We start from the raw sequence: 20,415 nt of genomic DNA on the forward strand, positions 1-20,415 counted from the left end.
GAAAAACAGCTGCACTCAAAGCCCTCTAGCGGCAAATAATGGAAAAACAGCGACACTTAATGCCCTCTAGCATGCCCTCTAGAGTAAAAAAGCGTCAGTCCTTGTCCCAAACAACTAAAAAAATAAAAATAAGTCATAAATAATAATTTCAAATAAATAATTAATAGTGAATATTATTTTAAATTACCAGTTATACAAAAACACACTTCATGAAAACAAGTAAATATATAATTCAATTTAGCTTCTTAATATAAGTGATATTGGAAAAGAAAACAAAGATATCCCATATGGCAAAAAATAAATTTCTCTGGCCAAATGTTTATATATATATATATATATATATATATATATATATATATATATATATATATATATATATATATATATATATATATATATATATATATTCTAAATACATTCTGTAGAAAGTAAAGCTTAATTAAATATATATTTTAATTTGACCTTCATATATTCACATATATTTCGGGGCAACAAATACATTTCTATTTGGCAAACAACCCATATGGCAAAAAAGTATATTTTTATATAACTTATAAGTAATTTTGCTGCTGAAATATATGTAATTGTTTTTTAAACCAGTTTTTACAGGTTTATAACATACAAAGTTTTCTTACAATGCGACGGGAATATAAATGCTTTAAAATATATTTATTTATATATATTTATTTTAAAATATATTAAATATACAAAAAAGCCTAAAAATATATTGGGGAAAAATACATTTTTTGTAAACGTATTTCAAAATATATTTCAGCAGATATACTTTTTTTTATATTTTTAAATATATTCAAAATTATATTTGAAAATATACTTTTTAATATGTTTACAAAAATGCATTTTTCACCAATATATTTTGAATTGCTATTAGGTGAAGAATACACTACACTGCTTTTTTATAATCTGACACGATCTGATAATGTCCGAAAAAACATATCAACACGATCATAACAATTATTATGGTGTTGTGGTGTTTACATCTCATTTGGCTTCAGCATTTATCCTGTAAACATAATGTTGCATCCTCTGCTTGTCGTTGGCTCCTAAGGCAAAATACTAAATTTTCCCTCATTTTCCAGTTACCAAATGAATGTCTGCTCATTAATGTCCTGTTAAATATTTTTTATACCTTTGCCTTTCATTTATTTTATCAGCCTTTTAACATTTACATCAAGGATTAAGCAAAGAAAAACAGCGCCACTCACTGCCCTCTAGCGGATGTTGAGGGAAACACAACGCCACTCATTAAAACCACCTGCATTGAGCTCTTGCAATAACTAAAGAACTTCTGGTCCTCAGAATATCATTGTTTATTTTTAATTTCTAAAGGGTGTAGTCAAATGAACAATTCGAGACTGACATACAAAACACAAACAATTTCAACAACATTTTTATAAATACAAATCAGGTAATAGCTTTGATGAACTGTATAATCTCACAGGACTTGCGTTACTCTGCTCTTTTCAGGAAAAGAAGGATAACATTTGTTTTTTTTTATAGCAAGAGATCGCAGTTCCTTTGCAAATATTGTACTTTGTGTTTGGGGTGTATAATTGGTGGCCGCAATTTTGCTACACAATTTTTCACAGTGTGTGTAGTGTGTATGTGCATGTTTGCGAAAAACAATTGATAAATCAGCTTCAATAGATATGGTACGATGGTCTGTTTCTTTAGTCTCTGTCCTCAAAATGAGAGGTCATTCTAAACCAACAGTCCAATAAACTTCACAAACTGACGAAAGGCATAAAACAGCTTTGAGGTAATAAAGGGTTTAAAAACCAGAACAAGCACACAAGTCTGCTTTTTTACTGTAACAGTCACTAGTCGGTCATTTAGTTCGTAACTACAATATATAACAGACTGCAAATCCGATAACTAAAAATAAAACGAATTAAAAAACTTTTAAAATACAGACAACCATCTGTTGTTTGAGGCAACTGAGTCTTTTAACAGAAAGTGTTTGTGTACCCCTTTACCAAAATGTTTGCCAATATACTTTCTTAACAATGATTGGACATCAGCGTTCCCATAGATCAGAAGGGCAGTCTGAATTTTATCACATGACACCACATGCACCAGTTTTACATATCACATAAATGCATTTCTCTTTTCTGTAACCATAAAGTGATGCTGACCAACCGTATTAATGCATTATTAAAATTAAATTTAGTTCTCCAATTAAGATGAAACTTTTCTGCTGTTTGTCTCCATCGCTAACATCAAAAGATTGGGATAGATAAAAACCAGGGCAGACAGGACCAACATTAATTTAAGGCAGTTTGTTCAAACCAACCCCAGATGAGAGGTCAGTCTGTTCTTCTTAAATCCATCCTCAAAGTGCACTTAATGGGTGGAGACTTAGCTGGTTAGTGGGCTTTTCTCCTAAATTTCAATATGCTAGTTGTACATGTTACATGTAAAAGCGTTTTATAGACAAACCCAAAACAAATAACTGTAAAGAGGTTTAAATCCTCAACCACTAAGAGCAAATGCACATTCATCATTGGTCACGCATAAATTAACCGCTGCTCTTGGTGCAACTCACTTTTTTTCTGATATGTCACAGTGTATGCATGAAAACGTCTCTTTAACACTGCGGGTTACTAGGTCCAGGTCGGTCCAATGCAGATTATTTAGGCAGCAATGTTCGGTTTGAGCGGACATCACTTTAAAAAAGCCAGGCTGGATGGAGAAAGACTTTTTTAGTTTTTGCCAGTTGGTTCTTTGGTGACATAATCAATCAAAACCATTAAAATATTGTTGTCTATGTTTGATCCTTAATATTGATAAAACACATGAATGAGATCTCTTTGTGGGCGGAGTTATCAGTTATGACATCATAGAGTTTTTAAATACCAATATAGCGTTGCACTTCGCTGTTACGCCTGGTCAGGGTACGGTACTCACATTTGCCAAACCATTACTTTTTCAGAAGAAAAATGTAATTGCTGGTTTAACATTGCCCATTTATATCTAAATATACAGTATTTAGGAGAGATTGGGCTACACTGATCACAGAAAATTATCTAGGCAGATATGGCTAGTAACTATACTGTCATTCCCCTAAAATGGTTACTTTCAATAGCGGGGGACTATTTTCGGGCAGTGCGTAATATCACTACGCCTGCTGCAGCAATGTTACATCAGCAAGTCCTTGATTATTACGCCAGAATGAGAGTATAGTTCCTAGCCATATCTGCCTAGAAAATCACAACTTTTAATTTTCCGTCAGTCTTAGTACACAATGTAACTACAGAAGAGTCAAGTTTTAAATAGGAAAAATATTGAAACTCTTTGGTTATTTTATTAGCGCGATGCTAATGGTCTAATCAGATTCAATGGATTATGCTAAGCTATGCTAAAAATGGTACCACCAGACCGGAGATCAACTGAATGGATTCCAAAACGGTAAAAATCTAATGTTTAACTATAGGGGAGCTGGAAAATAAGCCTATTTCAAAAAGTGGAGTGTCCCTTTAACTATGTTTTTTTTATTAACAATGGTTACCCATACTCAGAATGTGGCCTCTGCAAGTCGTAACCACACGCATATACACAGAGCATTGGACAGCTATCAATGCAGCGCCCAGGAAGGATTTGGGGATAAGATGCCTTGATCAAGGACAGCTCAGTCTCTACCTGACGTCTGTGAGAATCGAACCGGTGACCTTCGGGTAACAAGCCTGACTTTCTAACTATCAGGTCATGACTGCACCAAAAGTCACGTTTCCTGACTGGGAATCAAACCTGGGTCCCATAGTACTACAGTAACCATGGTCCATTGGCGTTCATTGGATCAGTGTGAATTAGCTTTTAAACTATTTGCACAATGGTTTTTAGTTAATCGATTGATTATAATTTTTTTAATAAAAGCTTTTAAAATCCCTCGAAATTTGACAGCTAAAACATAGCAACTATTTCAATGTAAACTTAAAGGTCAACGTAAACGTACGTGTTCAACATAAAGATTCATTGTACTGTGAATAAAATAACACAGCCAGTAGTCTGTATATGTAAGTAGTGGATAATTTTAAGTACTCAGACCTTATTTTTTACTAAAAATGCACCGATATATCGGTAAAATAATCGGTATCGGATGATGAAAACGAGTAAAAAAACTAATGGTTATGGCCGATATATCCTGTCAATCAAAACAGAACAAAATCTAAGAAAGTGAGCTCTGTGTATAGAAAATGTAAAGAAACATCACTAGTTTAATGTTAATGTATGAATAACATTAAAAAAATAATAATTTTCAGAATTTAGTTAACCACCAAACTATCGGTATCGGCAGATATGTTTAATATTGATGCTAATATCGGTGCTCTTTTTTTTTAACCATTTTTAAGAATGTCAACGCACTTCCCAACATGCTCTTGGTCAAATTATTTAACAAAATTTCCGAGGTATTTTTTGTAACCCCACTGATTTGCTTCAAGTTTTTCTAATATGCCCTCACATCACCTTTCAAGAGGTAATGTACTTCTTACAAAAGTGTATGAACTCAAGGCCGTGGACCTGTATGACAAGACGAATCAATAATTTGAAATATTTTTTGAAATGCCTTTGAACCAACTGGCAACAAACAAACAATCATAAAAGCAAATCTTCCCATCACTGTCTATCCTCTTCTCATTTCTCCTGTTTCAATTCTCTCTTTCCCATCACAGTGTTCACAGGTCCAGCACAAAACGTACACAACCAAACACCGAAACTGGCCTCTCTTAAGGTCACAGAGTCATAGCCCATCATTGTCTCTCTACAGTGCTATCATCACAGTGAAGAAGCTCTCAGCAGAGGTCAGACACGTAGTCAAAGTCGCGAAAGCTGTCCTGATCCTTGCGTGAGAGCACCCGGGGTTCTCGCGGTGGGGTGAGGTTCGGCGCTTCTGCCGTGAACTCTTCGTCAAAGTTGCTGATGTCCTCTTTTCCTCTGATGGAGGGAAGGAAGGGTGGAGGGAGTTTACGGAGTAGAAGATCCTCCCAGTTCATATTCTGAAAGAGAAATATGAGGGTTTGAAATCTATTCCTGCAGACTTTAGTTTTAGCCCTGCTATGTACACCTAAGGACTTATTTAACTTGTGAAAAGGGGCGGAGCTAAATTCTGTTGCCCTCCAGGCACCAAACTGCATGGTTCTGTCACTATTTAGTCAGACAATGAAAACAAACCCTAACTAAACTATCAATTTAAAACAATGTGATAAAATAAATCACTCTCACCCTGAAGAAAGGTTGTTTCTTTACATCCTCCGCGTCTTTCTCGCTGGAACCCAATCGTCTTTCTGGATTTCTCCGTAGTAACTGTTTAAATAAAATATACAGCCACCATGTAATGCTTTATTTTTCATACTTTTCTATGCAGATAAACATAACTAAATATAACTTCTTATTTCTGCATGTATATGTGTCGTATTTACCCTCCTCATAATGCCAATGGCCTCTGATGAAAGGAATCGTGGGTAACGAACTTCATCGTTCACTATGCTGTCGAAAACCTCCTCTTCATCATCACCAGGAAACGGTGACTAGAAAAAGACAAGTTTGTTTGAACACAATTATTTTTTAAATATTATAATTAATCTTAACCCCTTCACATCCTGCGTCTACTGGAATGGACGTTGCATGTTTTGACCAATAAAAAAGCTGGTCAACCAAAAAAGGCACACTGATAAAACACTTGAAAATAAGGTCTGAATTAGGTCTGGTTAATAAAATGTCAATGTCTCCCTTACCTCTCCCACCAGCATCTCGTATATAAGCACTCCGAGCCCCCACCAATCCACTGCACGTGTGTACGACGTATCTGTTAAAACCTCAGGAGCCAAAAACTCTGGAGTTCCACAGAACGTACTGGTCCTGTCCCCAAACCCCATGCCTGAGGATGAAGAGACCACAAAATCAAATTGGACATCAATAGACAATTCAAAAATCATTAGCATGCGATCAACATGACTATCTTAAAGGGATATTCCACTTTAATTTGAAAATAAGCTCATTTTCCAGCTCCCCTGGAGTTAAACATTTGATTTTTACAGTTTTGGAATCCATTCAGCTGATCTATGGGTCTGGCGCTAGCACTTTTAGCATAGCTTAGCATAATCCATTGAATCTGATTAGACCGCTCAAAAATAACCAGAGTTTCGATATTTTTCCTATTTAAAACTTGACTCTTCTGTAGTTACATCGTGTACTAAGACCGACGAAAAATTAAAAGTTGTGATTTTCTAGGAAGATATGGTTAGGAACTATACTCTCAAACTGGCGTAATACTCAAGGACTTTGCTGATGTACCATGGCTGCAGCAGGCGTAGTGATATTACGCACTGGCCGAAAATAGTCCCCTGCTATTGAAAGTAACCAAGGGGACTATTTTCGAGCAGTACGTAACAGGAAAAATATCGAAACTCTCTGGTTATTTTTTTGCGTGATGCTAATGATCTAAACAGATTCAATGGATTGTGCTAAGCTATGCTAAAAGTGCTAGCACCAGACCCGGAGATCAGCTCAACGGATTCCAAAACAGTAAGAATCAAATGTTTAACTCTAGGGGAGCTGGAAAATTAGCATATTTTCCAAAAAAGTGGAGTGTCCCTTTAAAAAGAAAAAAAAAGGCAGTCATTACCTTCTTTACACAACCCAAAGTCAGCGATCTTCACATAACCGTCTGTGTCGAGCAACAAATTGTCCAACTTCAGATCTCTGAAAGAGAAACAAAAAGTTATTTCAGTCGTTTCTGAACTATAAACACTACACATTTGAGACCTTTATTACACACAAAAGAAAATCATGTGCACACAACTCTTTACATGATGCTCACCGGTACACAATCTTGTTGTCGTGTAAAAACTGAAGTCCTAAAACCACACAAGCGGCATAAAACCTGAAATACACACAAAAAATAAGATTAGTAAAAACATATTAACATGTAAAATACTTGATTCTGATTGGTCAGTTGTGGCCAAATACGAACATAATGGTTCATATATGGTTTTAACTGTGGTCCCAGTCAATTACACTTAGTAAATTTAACGTCACAATAATCTCAAATACTTAAAAAATATCAACAATTAATGTTTATTTATTAAAGTCGCAATGAAATTGAAATTAAAAACTATAATTTGTTTTGGAATATTGTGGTATTTTTTACAAATGACTTGTATATGTGCTTCATTATTTTTTTTTAAATTCATGTGCCCTCATAATCTTTAATCAAAAACTCATATCTCGTCCCCTCCTCAAAACGACCTCTCTCTCTTTTGGTCACATGGTATGGCAGGTGGGCGGAGTCCGGGAGAAGATCGCACCGATTAACAATTAGCAACACGACCCAACTTCAAACAAACCAATCAGATCTCGATTGACAAATTCAAATCCAGCCCTGCCTTTATTTCACTTCAGAAGCCGTTTCGTAAGGGATAATGTAGAGGCAGCCGGTAGTTATTGGGAAATAAGCCCCGACAGTGTGATCAGGACCCGACGCGAAGCGGAGGGTCTTGTATCACACTGAAGGGGCTTATTTCCCAATAACTACCGGCTGCCTCTACATTATCCCGCTTATTACACGGCTACTTGCCACATAAGAAAAAAAACTGGACATGAATATGAATTTGAAACATTTTATTGGCATATTTGTTTTAAATTAACATTTTTATCCTTCCGTGAAACTTTGCACAGATGCATAAAATGATCGTAATACCTTATTAAGATCCTCTGCTTCATACTTGTCTGTCTCCATTTTTTTTCTCTTTTAGCCAGTCTTTGAGAAGTTTTAATGCCCATTCTGTATTTTTTTGTGTGTTGGCTTCGTAGCTGTCATGCTCTATTTTGTCAAGTTCAGTCTCAGTAAGCTGTCTGTGTCTTGTCGTGGTTGTCGAGTGTTTGTCACAAGATGGCGCCAAACAGACAGTAATCTTTATTGATCTTTATTGGCGCTGAGCGATTTTACTCGTGCAAGTAGTCCGGCTATGCGTTATTATTTTGGAGCGGTTATTATTTGAAAAGAACGAACCTGCAAATGTCTCAACTGACCAATCAGAATCAAGCATTCCAGAGAGCCGTGTAATAAATTCTGATATACGTCACCACGGGGAAAGAAGGCAATCGCCACTTCCGTTTCATAGCGACTTTAACATATTTATTAAAGTCACAATTAAACAGAAATTATTATAATTTTTTTAATATTGTGGTATTTTAAACAAATGCCTTATCTGTGAGATTCATCATTTTTAAAAAATTAATATGCCCTTATAATCTGTAAATTATAATCAAAAATGCAAATAGTCCCCCTCCACAAAACAATCTCTCTTTACTTCCAGTCAGGAGGTATGGCTGCCCAAGAGCGATTAGCAAATAGCAACATGACCCAACTTCCAACGATCCAATCAATTCTACCGCCTTACCATTTTTCTTATTTCAAAAGCCGTTTTAGTCCGATATACGTCACGATGGGGAAAATAAGACAAATGCTACTTCTGTTTCACTGTGATTTTTAAGGCGGGGTGCATGATCTCTGAAAGCCAAAGTTGATATTTGAAATCACCTAAACAAACACGCCCCTACCCCAATAGAATCTGGACCTTCTTTTGATAGACCCGCCCCACACATACTCAACCCAGGCAATGATGTTGGTTAGTGGACACGGCCCTTACTGCTGATTGGCTACAAGTGTGTTTTGGTACTCAGCCCGACTCCCTTTTCCAAAGTGTTTTTCAAAAATCATGCACCCCGCCTTTAAGAAGTATTACGAATAAACACCTTTTAAGTGGATTCAAGACTTTATCACCCTGTCAGTGTTTATTTGAAAATATTGAGCAGCCGACTCTACACTATTTCTTCTGCACTTTTTCAATTCATTTATTTTGCATGTTACTGTATACAGCATATAAAAAAAGCAGCATACACAGCGCGTGGCTCGTTGAAGACATCTGCGTGTATGTGCATCATCAGATCTCCTCCGGCCGTGTACTCCATCACAAAACACACGTGCTCGGGAGTCTGGAAGCACGCGAACAGGTTGACGAGGAAGGGATGGTGCACACTGTTCACAGTCTCGAAAATGCGCTTCTCACACATCAAACTGAGGAAAAGACAGAGAGAGAGATTGAGTTCTTTTTTCATGTTTGAGTGCAATAATTGGGTCCCCAGTGCTTCTATCAACCTAGAAAATGTGAAAAAGATCAACCCAGTTACTTAGTTTTGGTAAACCATTCTCTGCAAGCATGTGAAAAAATAGCTAATTGAAAAATGTGGCTCCCTTGTGATGTCAGAAGATGTTAATCTCCCCTTTATTTCTGTTTATTAATCATCACTTATTAGTTAATCTCCATGCCTTTTTGTTTACCTTTCTACTTCATCTCTGGCCACAATATCTCCCTTCTTCAGAGCTTTAATAGCATACATGCTGCCTGACTTCTTATACTCTGCCAGCAGCACCTGAAAGATGCACATACGATGTCATAAGAAAGAGAGACATGGATGAAAAGAGGTGTGAGGGGTTAAAAAGACACGGGAGTCTGAAGATCACCTTGCCAAAATGGCCTCTGCCAAGAACAGCGATCAGCCGGAAATCCTGTAGGCTCAGAGGCGTTGTCTTCTGTTTACTGCACACAAACAAACATACAAATACTTACAAACTCATCGACAAAACTGTTGTGTATAAGAGGACACTGTGCAAAATGTGTGCATGTGTGTGTACCTGGAGAGTGAATGAGTTCTGTTCGGTCTTTCGGGTGTGGTGGGGTCGGGTGATGAGACGGGTTCGGTGGCTGGTTGTCTTTCCTGTGTCAAGGAAAAGAGAGAGGAAGGAGTTAAAACCAGGGTTCCCACACCTTAATTAACTTCAAATTCAAGGACCTTTCAAGGACTTTCCAGGTCCAATACCCTCAAATTCAAGGACTAAATGTGGGGACACATTTCAAGTGAGAGCAAGGTTACATCGTGTTACCTTTTAAGATACATTGTTACAGTTCCCTTTTGAGGGAACTCGTGCTGCGTCACTGCGGTGACACTTTGGGGACGCCTCCAGGGGTAAGTGCGTCTGAATGTGTATATCAAATTCAACCAATGGTGAGGCTTAACGACAAAGACAGGGTGAGGCGGGAGCTAGGAAGTATATCGCTATCTGAAATATTGCCAAAGACGGCGTTACAGGGATGCAGGAAGTATGGCAAGGGAGACGCAGCGTCTCGTTCCCTTCTCAGGGAACAACAGTTACATACGTAACCAGAGACGTTTTCATGTGTCAAACATAACTATGCAAAAAAGCATTTTGGTATGAATCAACATTCGCATACAGAAGATATAAGCATTTAAAGCGAACAGTTTAGCACGTGTGCTTAAAGTCTAGAATTTTTATGATATTATCCAACACTACACAGGGAATAATATGGATTTTTTTCCAGAGAACTTCTTGCATAAAATAGATTCCAGCACTTTCAATGACCTGTATCTATGTATGTATATTTTCAAAAACTTCCCAGGGCCTTAAATTTTTTCCCCCAGTTTCCAAACTCTCAAGGATCCAAGGACCGTGGGAACCCTGTAAAACGTATTAGAAGAAGTGGTAGAGAAAAAAGGGGAGGGGTTATATAAAAAGTAGGAGTTACAAAGAAAGGGGAGGAGTTACAGAATGAGAGGAGAGGTTCCACACAAATTGACTTTGTCTCTTTCTATGTAGTCGTTATTAATCGTTCCTAATTCTGGTTGTTGTAATAACAATTTTAACATCACTGCTGTTGTCCACAGCAGTAGCTGACAAGAGATGATGACGTGACGTCACTGACTTCATTCCCATTGGGGTAAACCTTTCTCAACTTTCTTGCGTCGTTGGATATGCCCAGTTCACTGTCACTTGTGTCTTCCATTAAAATAAATGAGATAATTTGGCACTACCGCTTCTAGTAATTAAATTTAATTAACTCTTTCCCCGCCATTGACGAGTTATCTCATCAATTAAGAGAAAATATTTGCATAAAAAAGTGTTTCTGAAATTTTTTTATGTTAATTTGTAATACTGCGATTATCCACTAGATGCCGCTCTTACCCACTTTATGAAAAAAATGAAGCCAAAACGTTATTTACTAATTTTAAACTCTATGTATGTTTTGATAATTGTTCTGAATCTGATCTCTAACAAATTCCTTCACAAAAATGCAATTATTTCAGCTTTTTGCTAAAAAATTGTATAAAAAAAAACATATTTAAGAGTTTATAAGCAGAGAAAAAAATATAGATAGGATGAAACCGTTTTGTTTGTTTGTTTGTTTGTTGTTTGTTTGAAAGCAGAGGGTCTGTTCTTTTAATTGATATATTTGTATGTTTATATATTTATATAAGAACATTTTTCTGGAAGGCATTTTGTGAAACTTTTGTGAAAATAACAAAAAAAATGCTTGTGGGCAACTTTTCAAAAAATGGCTGGCGGGGAATGAGTTAAATTCCTGCTAGGATTTAAAAGTATATAAATATATAACTTCATACATCATTACCTCATGTTATTCTAAACCTGTATAAATGTCTTTGTTCCGCTGAACACAAATAAAGATATTTTAAAAAGTTTGTAACCAAGCAGATCTGGGGCACCATTGACATTCATAGCAGGAAATGTTTTTTTTTTTTTTTTAAATGTCTTCCTTTGTGTTTATCAGAGCAAAGAAATTCATACAGGTTTGTGACAACTTGAGGGTGAATAAATGAAGACAAAATAAAAAAATATCAGTGAACTATCCCTTTAAATGTAAATAGGAAGTTTAGGAAAGGCGGAGTTACATATAGAAAGGCGGAGTTACAAGAGAAAGGAGGAGTTTCAGAGACTGGGGAGGAGTTACAGAGAGTCGAGAAATTAGTTGGACAGAAAGAAAAGAGATTACAGAATGACAGGAGGGATTACAGACAAAGGAGGAGTTACAGTGACATGGGAGATTTGGCTGTGTCTCTTTTTTGTCTCTCACCGGAGTTTGCACATCTGTCACGTCTCGCCGGATATCCACCTTCATAGGCGTGTCATTGTCTAAACTCAACTTCTCCACCGATATCTCTCTATAACACACAAACAAAGGGTATCTTTTATCTCTTGCCTTTATAATGTATGTACATTAACTGGTTTGTACAGTGTGTATATGTTTTACCCTGTCTGTACGGTTTGTGCGTGAGGGCTGTATGTTCCCGTGTTGTTGCCAGTCGGTATAGCGTTCCTCAGTAATCTCACCCACGTGCCGATGTCAACATTCATCTGTCGTGCTCGCAGGAACGCTTTACCTGCACACGACCAAAACCCCAATACATTTCAGCATTCAGTCATTTTGATGAAATAATATGACTGAAATGAAAAGATTACTTTTTCATCTTGCTAAAGTACAAGTACATGTGTTCACATTTGTAACCCTACATATAAAAATCAAGCTAAAGTCACTTTTTATGATCTACTGTTTTTTTTTAACATAAAACCTGCCTTCCAATATAATGTAAAGAACATTCTGTAAAAAATACCCTTGATATCTTTAATATTGACTAAGTAAGACCATGTCAAAAAATTGAAATCAATGTTTTGAACTCATTTAATGCTCCTAATCTCACAATTAGATTATGAAACTTTAGCATGGATTTCCCAGGCAGGGTCACATCTGATAGATGATCTTATTTACTGTGCACAGACCTCAATCTGTCTCTTACCCTGTTGTTTGGAGAAAACTTTCTTCTGTCGTTTCAGTCGAGGAACCCTCTCGATCACAGGGTTAAAGAATGTGACCTGATGCACACAGATAGCGTATCACATAAACATTTCCATTGGGGCCAGTGCTGACAAAATTTTGTATATGCTATTGATTGTAAGTTTACAAAGCAAACTCTACAAGCATTAGTGATTCCTGCCGATGCAGATACCCTTATGTGTATAAAAAAACATTAACGTGCACATACCTCGGCCAATAGCACTCCTTGAGGTTCAAGCTCCAGTTGCACTTGGTGTTTCTGGTTGTCCAAAAAATCCTCAAGTTTAAGAAACTTCAACGCACACAGCGAACGGTAGTCTCTCCAGTATACCGCAATCTCCATCTCTCTGGACTATAGAAACATAGACACTCATAAATATAAACAATTACAATAAAAAATAAGTATCAGAAAGTGTGTATTTATACTACAGTTTAGGTCCATTCACACCAATAACGGTAACTATAAAGATAACAATAATTATTATATACATTACATAATATTTATCACCTTAAAAATCATCTTAAAGGGAAATTTCAACCAAAAATGAAAATTCTGTCATCATTTACCAAACCGTTCGTGGACCACATTTACTTCCATAGTATTTTTTTCTTCTATTGAAGTAAACGAACGGTTTGGTTACAAACATTTTTCAAGATATCTTCCTTTGTGTTCATCAGAACAAAGAAATTTATACAGGTTTGTAACAAAATGAGGATGAGTAAATGATGACAGAATTTAAATTTTTGGGTGAACTATCCCTTTATCAGGTGCAATTTAGTACTTTCAAATGAATTTAATATAAATATTCATTATTTAATTATTATTATTATTATTTTTACCACAGGTCTGTTGAATGCTTTATTCTGATTGGCTGAGAAATGTTCCATGGGTGTTGATTATTTTTCTGTAAACGGCACACCTAACCTTTTAAATGTCTTAAGAAAGGCACCAGATCAATGTTTGTGGTAACTGTGGTATAAGAGGAATAATTGACTCCGGTCCTTTGAATTATAAGAAAATAATTGCACCTTGGGTGTGCATTATTTTTTTATAATTCAATGGCCCATCGTCAATTATTCCGTACGTTAATTACCAAGACAGCATATTGAGATATTTCCTATTTTTGGATATATATTTGTATGATATAATTATAGGAAAGCTGTCATTAAGAACACACCACCTTAGGAAAACAAATTTGTAGCACATCCCTAAACTAGTACAGATTAAGTTCAGAGATAACTGCCATTAAAAAATTAACAACTGCCATGTAAATTGTATAATTTTAAAAACTATAGATATCGCAATTTTGGGAACAGACGCCGTATCGGGAAACAAAATATCACAATACTCACATGTATTGACATTTTCTTACACCACTAATTTTGTGTATTTACTTATGTGGCCTCGCAACGAGGGGGTCCGGATCATCCTGCCGGGATTTATTCTGCGCTAACAACCGGCTGACTGTACAGTATGTTAACTCTTACTTATATTATTGTCCATACCAACAGGCGATAATGTTAACTTTATTCTGAGCTTGCGCGATGCAGCTTCACAGGTCAAATCCGCAAGTTGTAATGGTTTTATATTTGTTTAATCGTTACGTCATGTAGAAAAAACAGCATTTTTATGTATCTTTATCTTTAAATCATATAGGTCTGACTAAGGCTATTTTCTTAAATTATTATTATTTTTTTTTCAAACTTTAGGAGAGTTTTCCAAACAGGGCTTAAGCCTAGACCTACACTAAAATGCCTGTCTTAAATGAAAACAGGCATTGTGCACACTGCATATAAATTTGGTTGTTACTTCACCTTTAGTGCTTAATCCTTTTCTGCACACTTCAATAATTTACAGGACTGAAAACCGCATTCTACAACCAAATAACTGCCGCAAAATGCAGGTGATGGCAACCGCATTTACAGAAACTCTGCGTAGTGTGTACAGAACAGAACTGAACAACTAGTTATTAATAAAGTATATTAACGTGCTCCATGGACATGACAGGTTGCTCTTCTGAAAAAAAAAGTTTTCCTAAAAGAGGAAAACTTCTTCTGTATGCGCGTTTGCTTACTAGTGTTGCCAGATCTTGCACAAAAAAAACAGCAAACAAGAAAAATCCAATAATAAACCAAAATAAATCCAAATGCTTTACCTCTAAGACCTTCTCACTTTAATAACACCAAAAACTTAATCGCTTCAAGAGACAAAGAGCGGCAACGATGTTTAAGTACTAAGTATAAAAAAAGAGGAGGACCTGGCAACACTGCAAGACAGCGCTGAGAGAACAACCTCACAAATGCGTAAAACAATCAACGCCAAAACGGAGGTTTATTGTAAAACATAACGCTGTAATAATATTTTGGTCAAAGCTGTGAATGATAACCATGCAAGATGGCAGAACGTTGGCATGATTACCTGTGTGTCAATCATCACATTTTCGTGAGCGAGTCTTGTTCTGTACAAACATTTAGGGGATTCACTCCCATATTTAAATGCGGTTGTCACTTCTGAAAGTTTGCAAAGTGTATAAGGCCACAGTTTACACTGATATATCTTAAAACATATTACTAAGGGTGATCGTACGTGTCATACGTCCTGGCCAGGATTTCGTGTGCGTCTTCCGGAAGACGTATTTGTCGACCGCATACATCATTTCAGTTAAAAACAAGACATGTAATCATGATAGTTTCATTCTTTCCTTGAAAAATGGTTGATTTTATTTTGATAAGAACCTAAAATAATAAACCTCGATGACGAATGCGATCGACCAATGTCGATGCACCCAAAATCCTGGCCTGGACCCAAACCGGAAAAATGGCACGTATGGTCATATCACTGCCACTGTTTTGTCTCATGATCCTCAAGTAATGTTTTTGTTATCATAAAATTATAATGTCTTAATATAACTAAGGCCTAATCCTGGCTTATCCTAAACCCATCTGAAAAAAACACCCCTATAATTAACATCCTCGGTGCCAGTGGGCCTCTTCTATAGATTCTCTATACTAGAATCTCCAGTCACTGGTCATGTTGTGATCTTGCACATGCAAACTGTTTATAGAGAGCTTTAAGAGAGATTTAATAATTACAGCCTATTGACAACAGCCTTAAATAAAGACACTGAACCTCTAATCGGTGTTAATCTGCTATTAACACAAATGTAAACTCACTCTCTCCAGCTCGATGGTGAAAGTCTGATCCCAGCTCTGCTCTCCAACACTTTTCCATGCTGTCTGACCCACTACTGAGTTATCCAGCTTTAGTACTGCACTCACCTCCGCTGCAAAAACACACAAAACTTTTAAAATGATCCAGTTTTATTTACATGACAAACCACATCCTATACACACACACACACTCACAGGAATGATCATCAGTTTTGGTGGGCGTTTTTCCACTAACACTGCCGCTGCGACTGTACAAGCCTTTTCCGCTCCGCATGAAGGAACGCCCCTCTCCAGGACTGTAATACGGCAACACGACCTGGCTGCCTCGGACACGACCGGGAACAGTTTCCAGCACGCCCGTGCAGCCAAACAGGATCACCTGAAGCGTGCCTGCACACACATACACACGCATAAAATATATACAGGCCTAAATCTGATCATTCGTAATGTGAACATAGATCTGTATGTGATATTGCATACCAGTAAGTGGAGAGGGTTTGGAGAGGGTGCTGTACTGGTTGTGCACGTAGGGGGCGCTGTGGCGTGAGCTGAATGCCGGAGAGGAGGCTAAAACCAGTTCCTCTTTAATCACGGAGGCTTTGGGATGATCCTCCGGAAGTTCCGCTAACCGCCGGTCCAGTGAATCTCTCAAAAGATCCAACCTCTGAGACGACTCGCTCAGACGACACTGAGCCTGAGGTGAGACGATAAACACGATATAAGTGAACGATAAAAATCACTGTCTGTACCTAAGCATATAGGCAAATTTTATATTGTTTGACCTCTGACATGGCTTTCTTGTCTTGTACTTTCCCAGCTCCCAGGAGTCGAAGGACATTTTTTGCTCCCTCAGCAACAGCATGCTCCACGCGGTAATGATGCCGGAGCTCCTCGATCCGTAGCTCCATACCACACGGGTCAGGCTTTTCTGAAAACACACACACATTGAGCTATTAATATCATAATGTATATATCTTTCTATATGAACTTCTGTCAACCACAATATTCATCACTCTTTTTTGCCATTTATCTGAATAGTCTTGCAAGCATTTTACTGGGTCATCAAAAACAGCATATAGAATAATTACACATTTAGTTAAAGACGTGGTCTGTCTAAAGAGTTGTTATAAGGAAAAGACATACGTAAAGATTGTTCATGTGCCCTTTTGTGGCAAAGGGCTTTGGAAAGTTTTCTATTTTGGGTGGACTGTTACTTTAAGAGGCCAAATGAGGCCATCATAAAAGCATCTATGATGAGAGGATGAGAGATGATTTTGGATCAGAACAGCGAGCGTCCATATAATAATTATAATACTTATGCAAACCGGGGGAGTTGATTGTAGATATTAAAATAAAAAATAAGGTCTTCTACGCTCCCCGCAAATAAGAGGATTATTAGGGATTAAAAACGGAAAGATTAAGATGCTTTTGGTGTTATGCTATTCTGTCGAACCATTAAAACATTGACATGGTGTTCCAGGTTTCACGTAAACATTTATATTCATCTGGTTAGTTCTGACAGAAATACAGGCTGTCCTGAACACACCGGTCAATAGACTGAAAGTCCCTGATGTGAATGTTCAGAGTGGTTTAAAAGCACTTCTCAAAATTAAAGATAAGACTAAGGGTTGTTTAACAAAGATATGCCATATATTCTTCCTAGTGCTGAAATAGTAGTGTTTCAGGAAAGGAATATTACGGGTAAAGTACATTTTTTGATACTCTATCAGTAGCATATCATAGCAATAGACTCCGGGGCACGTCCGTACCGGAGCGGATGCATCCTGGATTCTATTGCTATCTTGATAACCACAGAAAATAATGTTGATAAATCTCTTGATTTTGGTGAAACTTTTAAAAGCAGAAATGTAAAACTTATATGGTTCAACCAATGGCATGAGTTGGGACTATAAATCTATCCAAGTCTGACTATGGCAAAAAAGAAATGATGATGATGTTAGTTCTGGTCAAAAAGCACAATTCACCTTTACATTTTTAAGATGGAATACTACTTAAAAAAAGACATAACTAGAAAGTTCTTGAAACATTTTTTGATAACAATGCTTTGTCGTCTAAGTGTAAATGCGTATATGTGATAATAGTGACATCATGCGCATGTGTTAATTCACCCCAAAGGCATTTTTTAAGGAAGTCGCATCAAAGCCAGCTTTGCAGCGCCTCCTGGTGTTGCTAAAGCAAGACCTGTCGGATCCTGCGCATGCGCAAACAATCGGCAGGGACTCTCGCAAAAAACAAATGAGTCTGAACAGAGCCCCACTTCAGAGGATGTCATTCTTTAACATTTGACGATTGGCTCTTTTAGTGGAAGGTGGGACTTCCTTTGCTAAAGTGGTCATATTTATATTTGTTATCTCCCCCATTTGTAGCAATAGGAGTGACGCACCTTGGATGAAATATCTTTGGTATTACCAAAACAACAATGGCGGCCGATAGATTTGTTTGTGCTTGAGTTTATTAACGCTTTTTCAGGAAAGTTTACAAAATTTTGATATATTACAGGGTCACTAAACTTGTCTAAACAAAACTGCTTGATGCTTTCACCAGCTTGACTGTTTTTTTTATCGCTCTATAGAAGAATGCGTATGTGCGGAGGCTTGTAGTGCTTTACAAGATACAAGATAACAGCCCTACTGGCATAGCATACAGACTAAGTAATCTTCGCGGGTCTTTCGCCGCCATTGACGAGATATTCCGGCTTTCAGCAATACCGCTATTATCCAACTTCCGCAACTTATACAACCTGAAAGTAGCACCTCACGTGAAATAGAAGAACTCTGTGTATGTTTTAAAGATTGCTCTGCATCTGATCTCTATCAAAAGTCCTTCACAAAATAGGATTTATCTCAGCTTTTTGCTGAACTAATGAAGGTAGGATGAAACCGATTTTTGTTTGAAAGCAGAGGGTCTGTTCTTTCATTTGATATATTGTTTGTTTATATATTTAAAGAAGAACATTTTCTGGAAGGCATTAAACTTTTGTGAAAATCATGAAAAATTCTGGCGCTGGCTGGCAACTTTTTTTTTAAACGCTGGGGGGGAAGAGTTAAACAACGTTTTTTTGACGCCATTGTCGTTTGTATGCTACATTTTTCATAAACACAAAGGAAAAACTTTTCAGATTTTTTTACTTTATTGCTGTCGTATAAACATTAAATGTATTAAAGGAAATTTAAAGAATGCTAAAACAGAGATATCTATAAACGATTTCAGACGGTAACAACATAAACAAATGGCTTCTGTAGACCAAACTTAACTTCTTGTAGACTTCCGCAAAGAATCAATAACAAGAAGTCCTTCAAAGGTCACACTTCTTCCTGATCCCATTTTTTCAAACCCTAGTTAGTGTGTAATGTTGCTGTTAGAGCATAAATAATACCTGTAAAATAATAAAGCTAAAAGTTTACTGCCAGACGATATATTTTCTTTAACAGAATTCCCCTTTCAAAGCCTACAACGAACGGATGATTTGGACTAAACCCCTTTTCTTCCCGGTTAAATTACATCAATATAAGAGTTTTTGACAAACTCCGCCAACAGGAATACGTCAATTGCCAGCTAAGCTCAAACAGCAATGCTAAGCTAAGCTGCTGTCAAATCACAACACACTAAACAAACTACACAATCAGAACTCATTACGTATTTCTGAAGGAGGGACTTCATACAACAAGGAAGACATCCGGCCATTTGAGGACAGTGAAAACAGCACTATAGAGACAAGTAAATAAATTATGTAAAAAAACAGCGTTTTTTACACGTGTAACATGAACACATGTTATATTGCGCACTGTAAACACATTTAACGCTTCAAAAACACAGAAAGAACAGGACTTTAAGAGTAAGATTATTTCTGATAACAAGCAAAATAAATAACCAGTAAATTACCTTACACTGAGATAATGTTACTATTACTAAAATTTATGTATACAATGTTAGCTTCAGATCCTTAAAATCTTGCACAGCGGTGATCCGGCTCACTGTCTCCCTTCATGTTTTGGAAAGCAAAACATTGTTATTTTCCACAAGGTATGTGTTTCAGGTCAGTTTAGTCACTAGCCAGACCGATAAACAAGCACAGACCGGAAGTTAACTTCTGTCCAGACGCATAACCGCGGCAACATGCATGCGTCTGATAAAACCGTCTACGGACAATGAGGGAGAAAAAAGACTTTTGTTAGCTCTAGTTGAGAATCACCCCAGTAATGCCAAGGTCATGGGTTCGATGCTTAGGAAATGCACCTACTCTTACTCTAATGCACATATACTATAACTTAAATACATTGGTAATCATTTTGGATAAAATGGAGAGTGAAAAGCATTGACTGTGGAGACGTACTGGGTCCAAATAAGGTATAGAAACGAATGCCAGTAACTCCCTGCCTGTAACGTAATTTAGAAATAGACCCTTGGGTAGTGTGTGTATGTGTGTGTGTGTCCATACACATCAAAAGTGTATGCGTGTGTTTATTCAATACTATAAAGAATGTATGTTGGCTAGTTG

General features: G+C 36.9%; 1 protein-coding gene across 3 annotated transcripts in view; it reads right to left on the bottom strand.

The window, feature by feature from the left end:
* Nucleotides 1–1,313: 1,313 nt before the first annotated feature.
* Nucleotides 1,314–20,415, bottom strand: part of LOC135746786 (serine/threonine-protein kinase N1-like) — a 56,651-nt gene continuing 37,549 nt past the window's right edge. For all 3 annotated transcript variants that reach the window (XM_065265485.2, XM_065265484.2, XM_065265483.2), the window contains 18 exons: nucleotides 16,679–16,824; nucleotides 16,377–16,590; nucleotides 16,092–16,286; nucleotides 15,900–16,009; nucleotides 12,934–13,077; nucleotides 12,688–12,763; nucleotides 12,144–12,273; nucleotides 11,967–12,054; nucleotides 9,713–9,795; nucleotides 9,542–9,617; nucleotides 9,359–9,450; nucleotides 8,918–9,094; nucleotides 6,836–6,898; nucleotides 6,641–6,717; nucleotides 5,751–5,893; nucleotides 5,436–5,543; nucleotides 5,239–5,319; nucleotides 1,314–5,012 (listed from right to left, as the gene is read on the bottom strand). In XM_065265485.2, coding sequence (XP_065121557.1) covers nucleotides 4,809–5,012; nucleotides 5,239–5,319; nucleotides 5,436–5,543; nucleotides 5,751–5,893; nucleotides 6,641–6,717; nucleotides 6,836–6,898; nucleotides 8,918–9,094; nucleotides 9,359–9,450; nucleotides 9,542–9,617; nucleotides 9,713–9,795; nucleotides 11,967–12,054; nucleotides 12,144–12,273; nucleotides 12,688–12,763; nucleotides 12,934–13,077; nucleotides 15,900–16,009; nucleotides 16,092–16,286; nucleotides 16,377–16,590; nucleotides 16,679–16,824 — 2,207 coding nt within the window. In that variant the 3' untranslated portion in view covers nucleotides 1,314–4,808. The remainder of the gene's footprint in view (nucleotides 5,013–5,238; nucleotides 5,320–5,435; nucleotides 5,544–5,750; nucleotides 5,894–6,640; nucleotides 6,718–6,835; nucleotides 6,899–8,917; nucleotides 9,095–9,358; nucleotides 9,451–9,541; nucleotides 9,618–9,712; nucleotides 9,796–11,966; nucleotides 12,055–12,143; nucleotides 12,274–12,687; nucleotides 12,764–12,933; nucleotides 13,078–15,899; nucleotides 16,010–16,091; nucleotides 16,287–16,376; nucleotides 16,591–16,678; nucleotides 16,825–20,415) is intronic.

This window comes from Paramisgurnus dabryanus, chromosome 4 (genome assembly GCF_030506205.2).
Source record: "Paramisgurnus dabryanus chromosome 4, PD_genome_1.1, whole genome shotgun sequence".
In the NCBI taxonomy this organism is placed as follows: Eukaryota; Metazoa; Chordata; class Actinopteri; order Cypriniformes; family Cobitidae; genus Paramisgurnus; species Paramisgurnus dabryanus.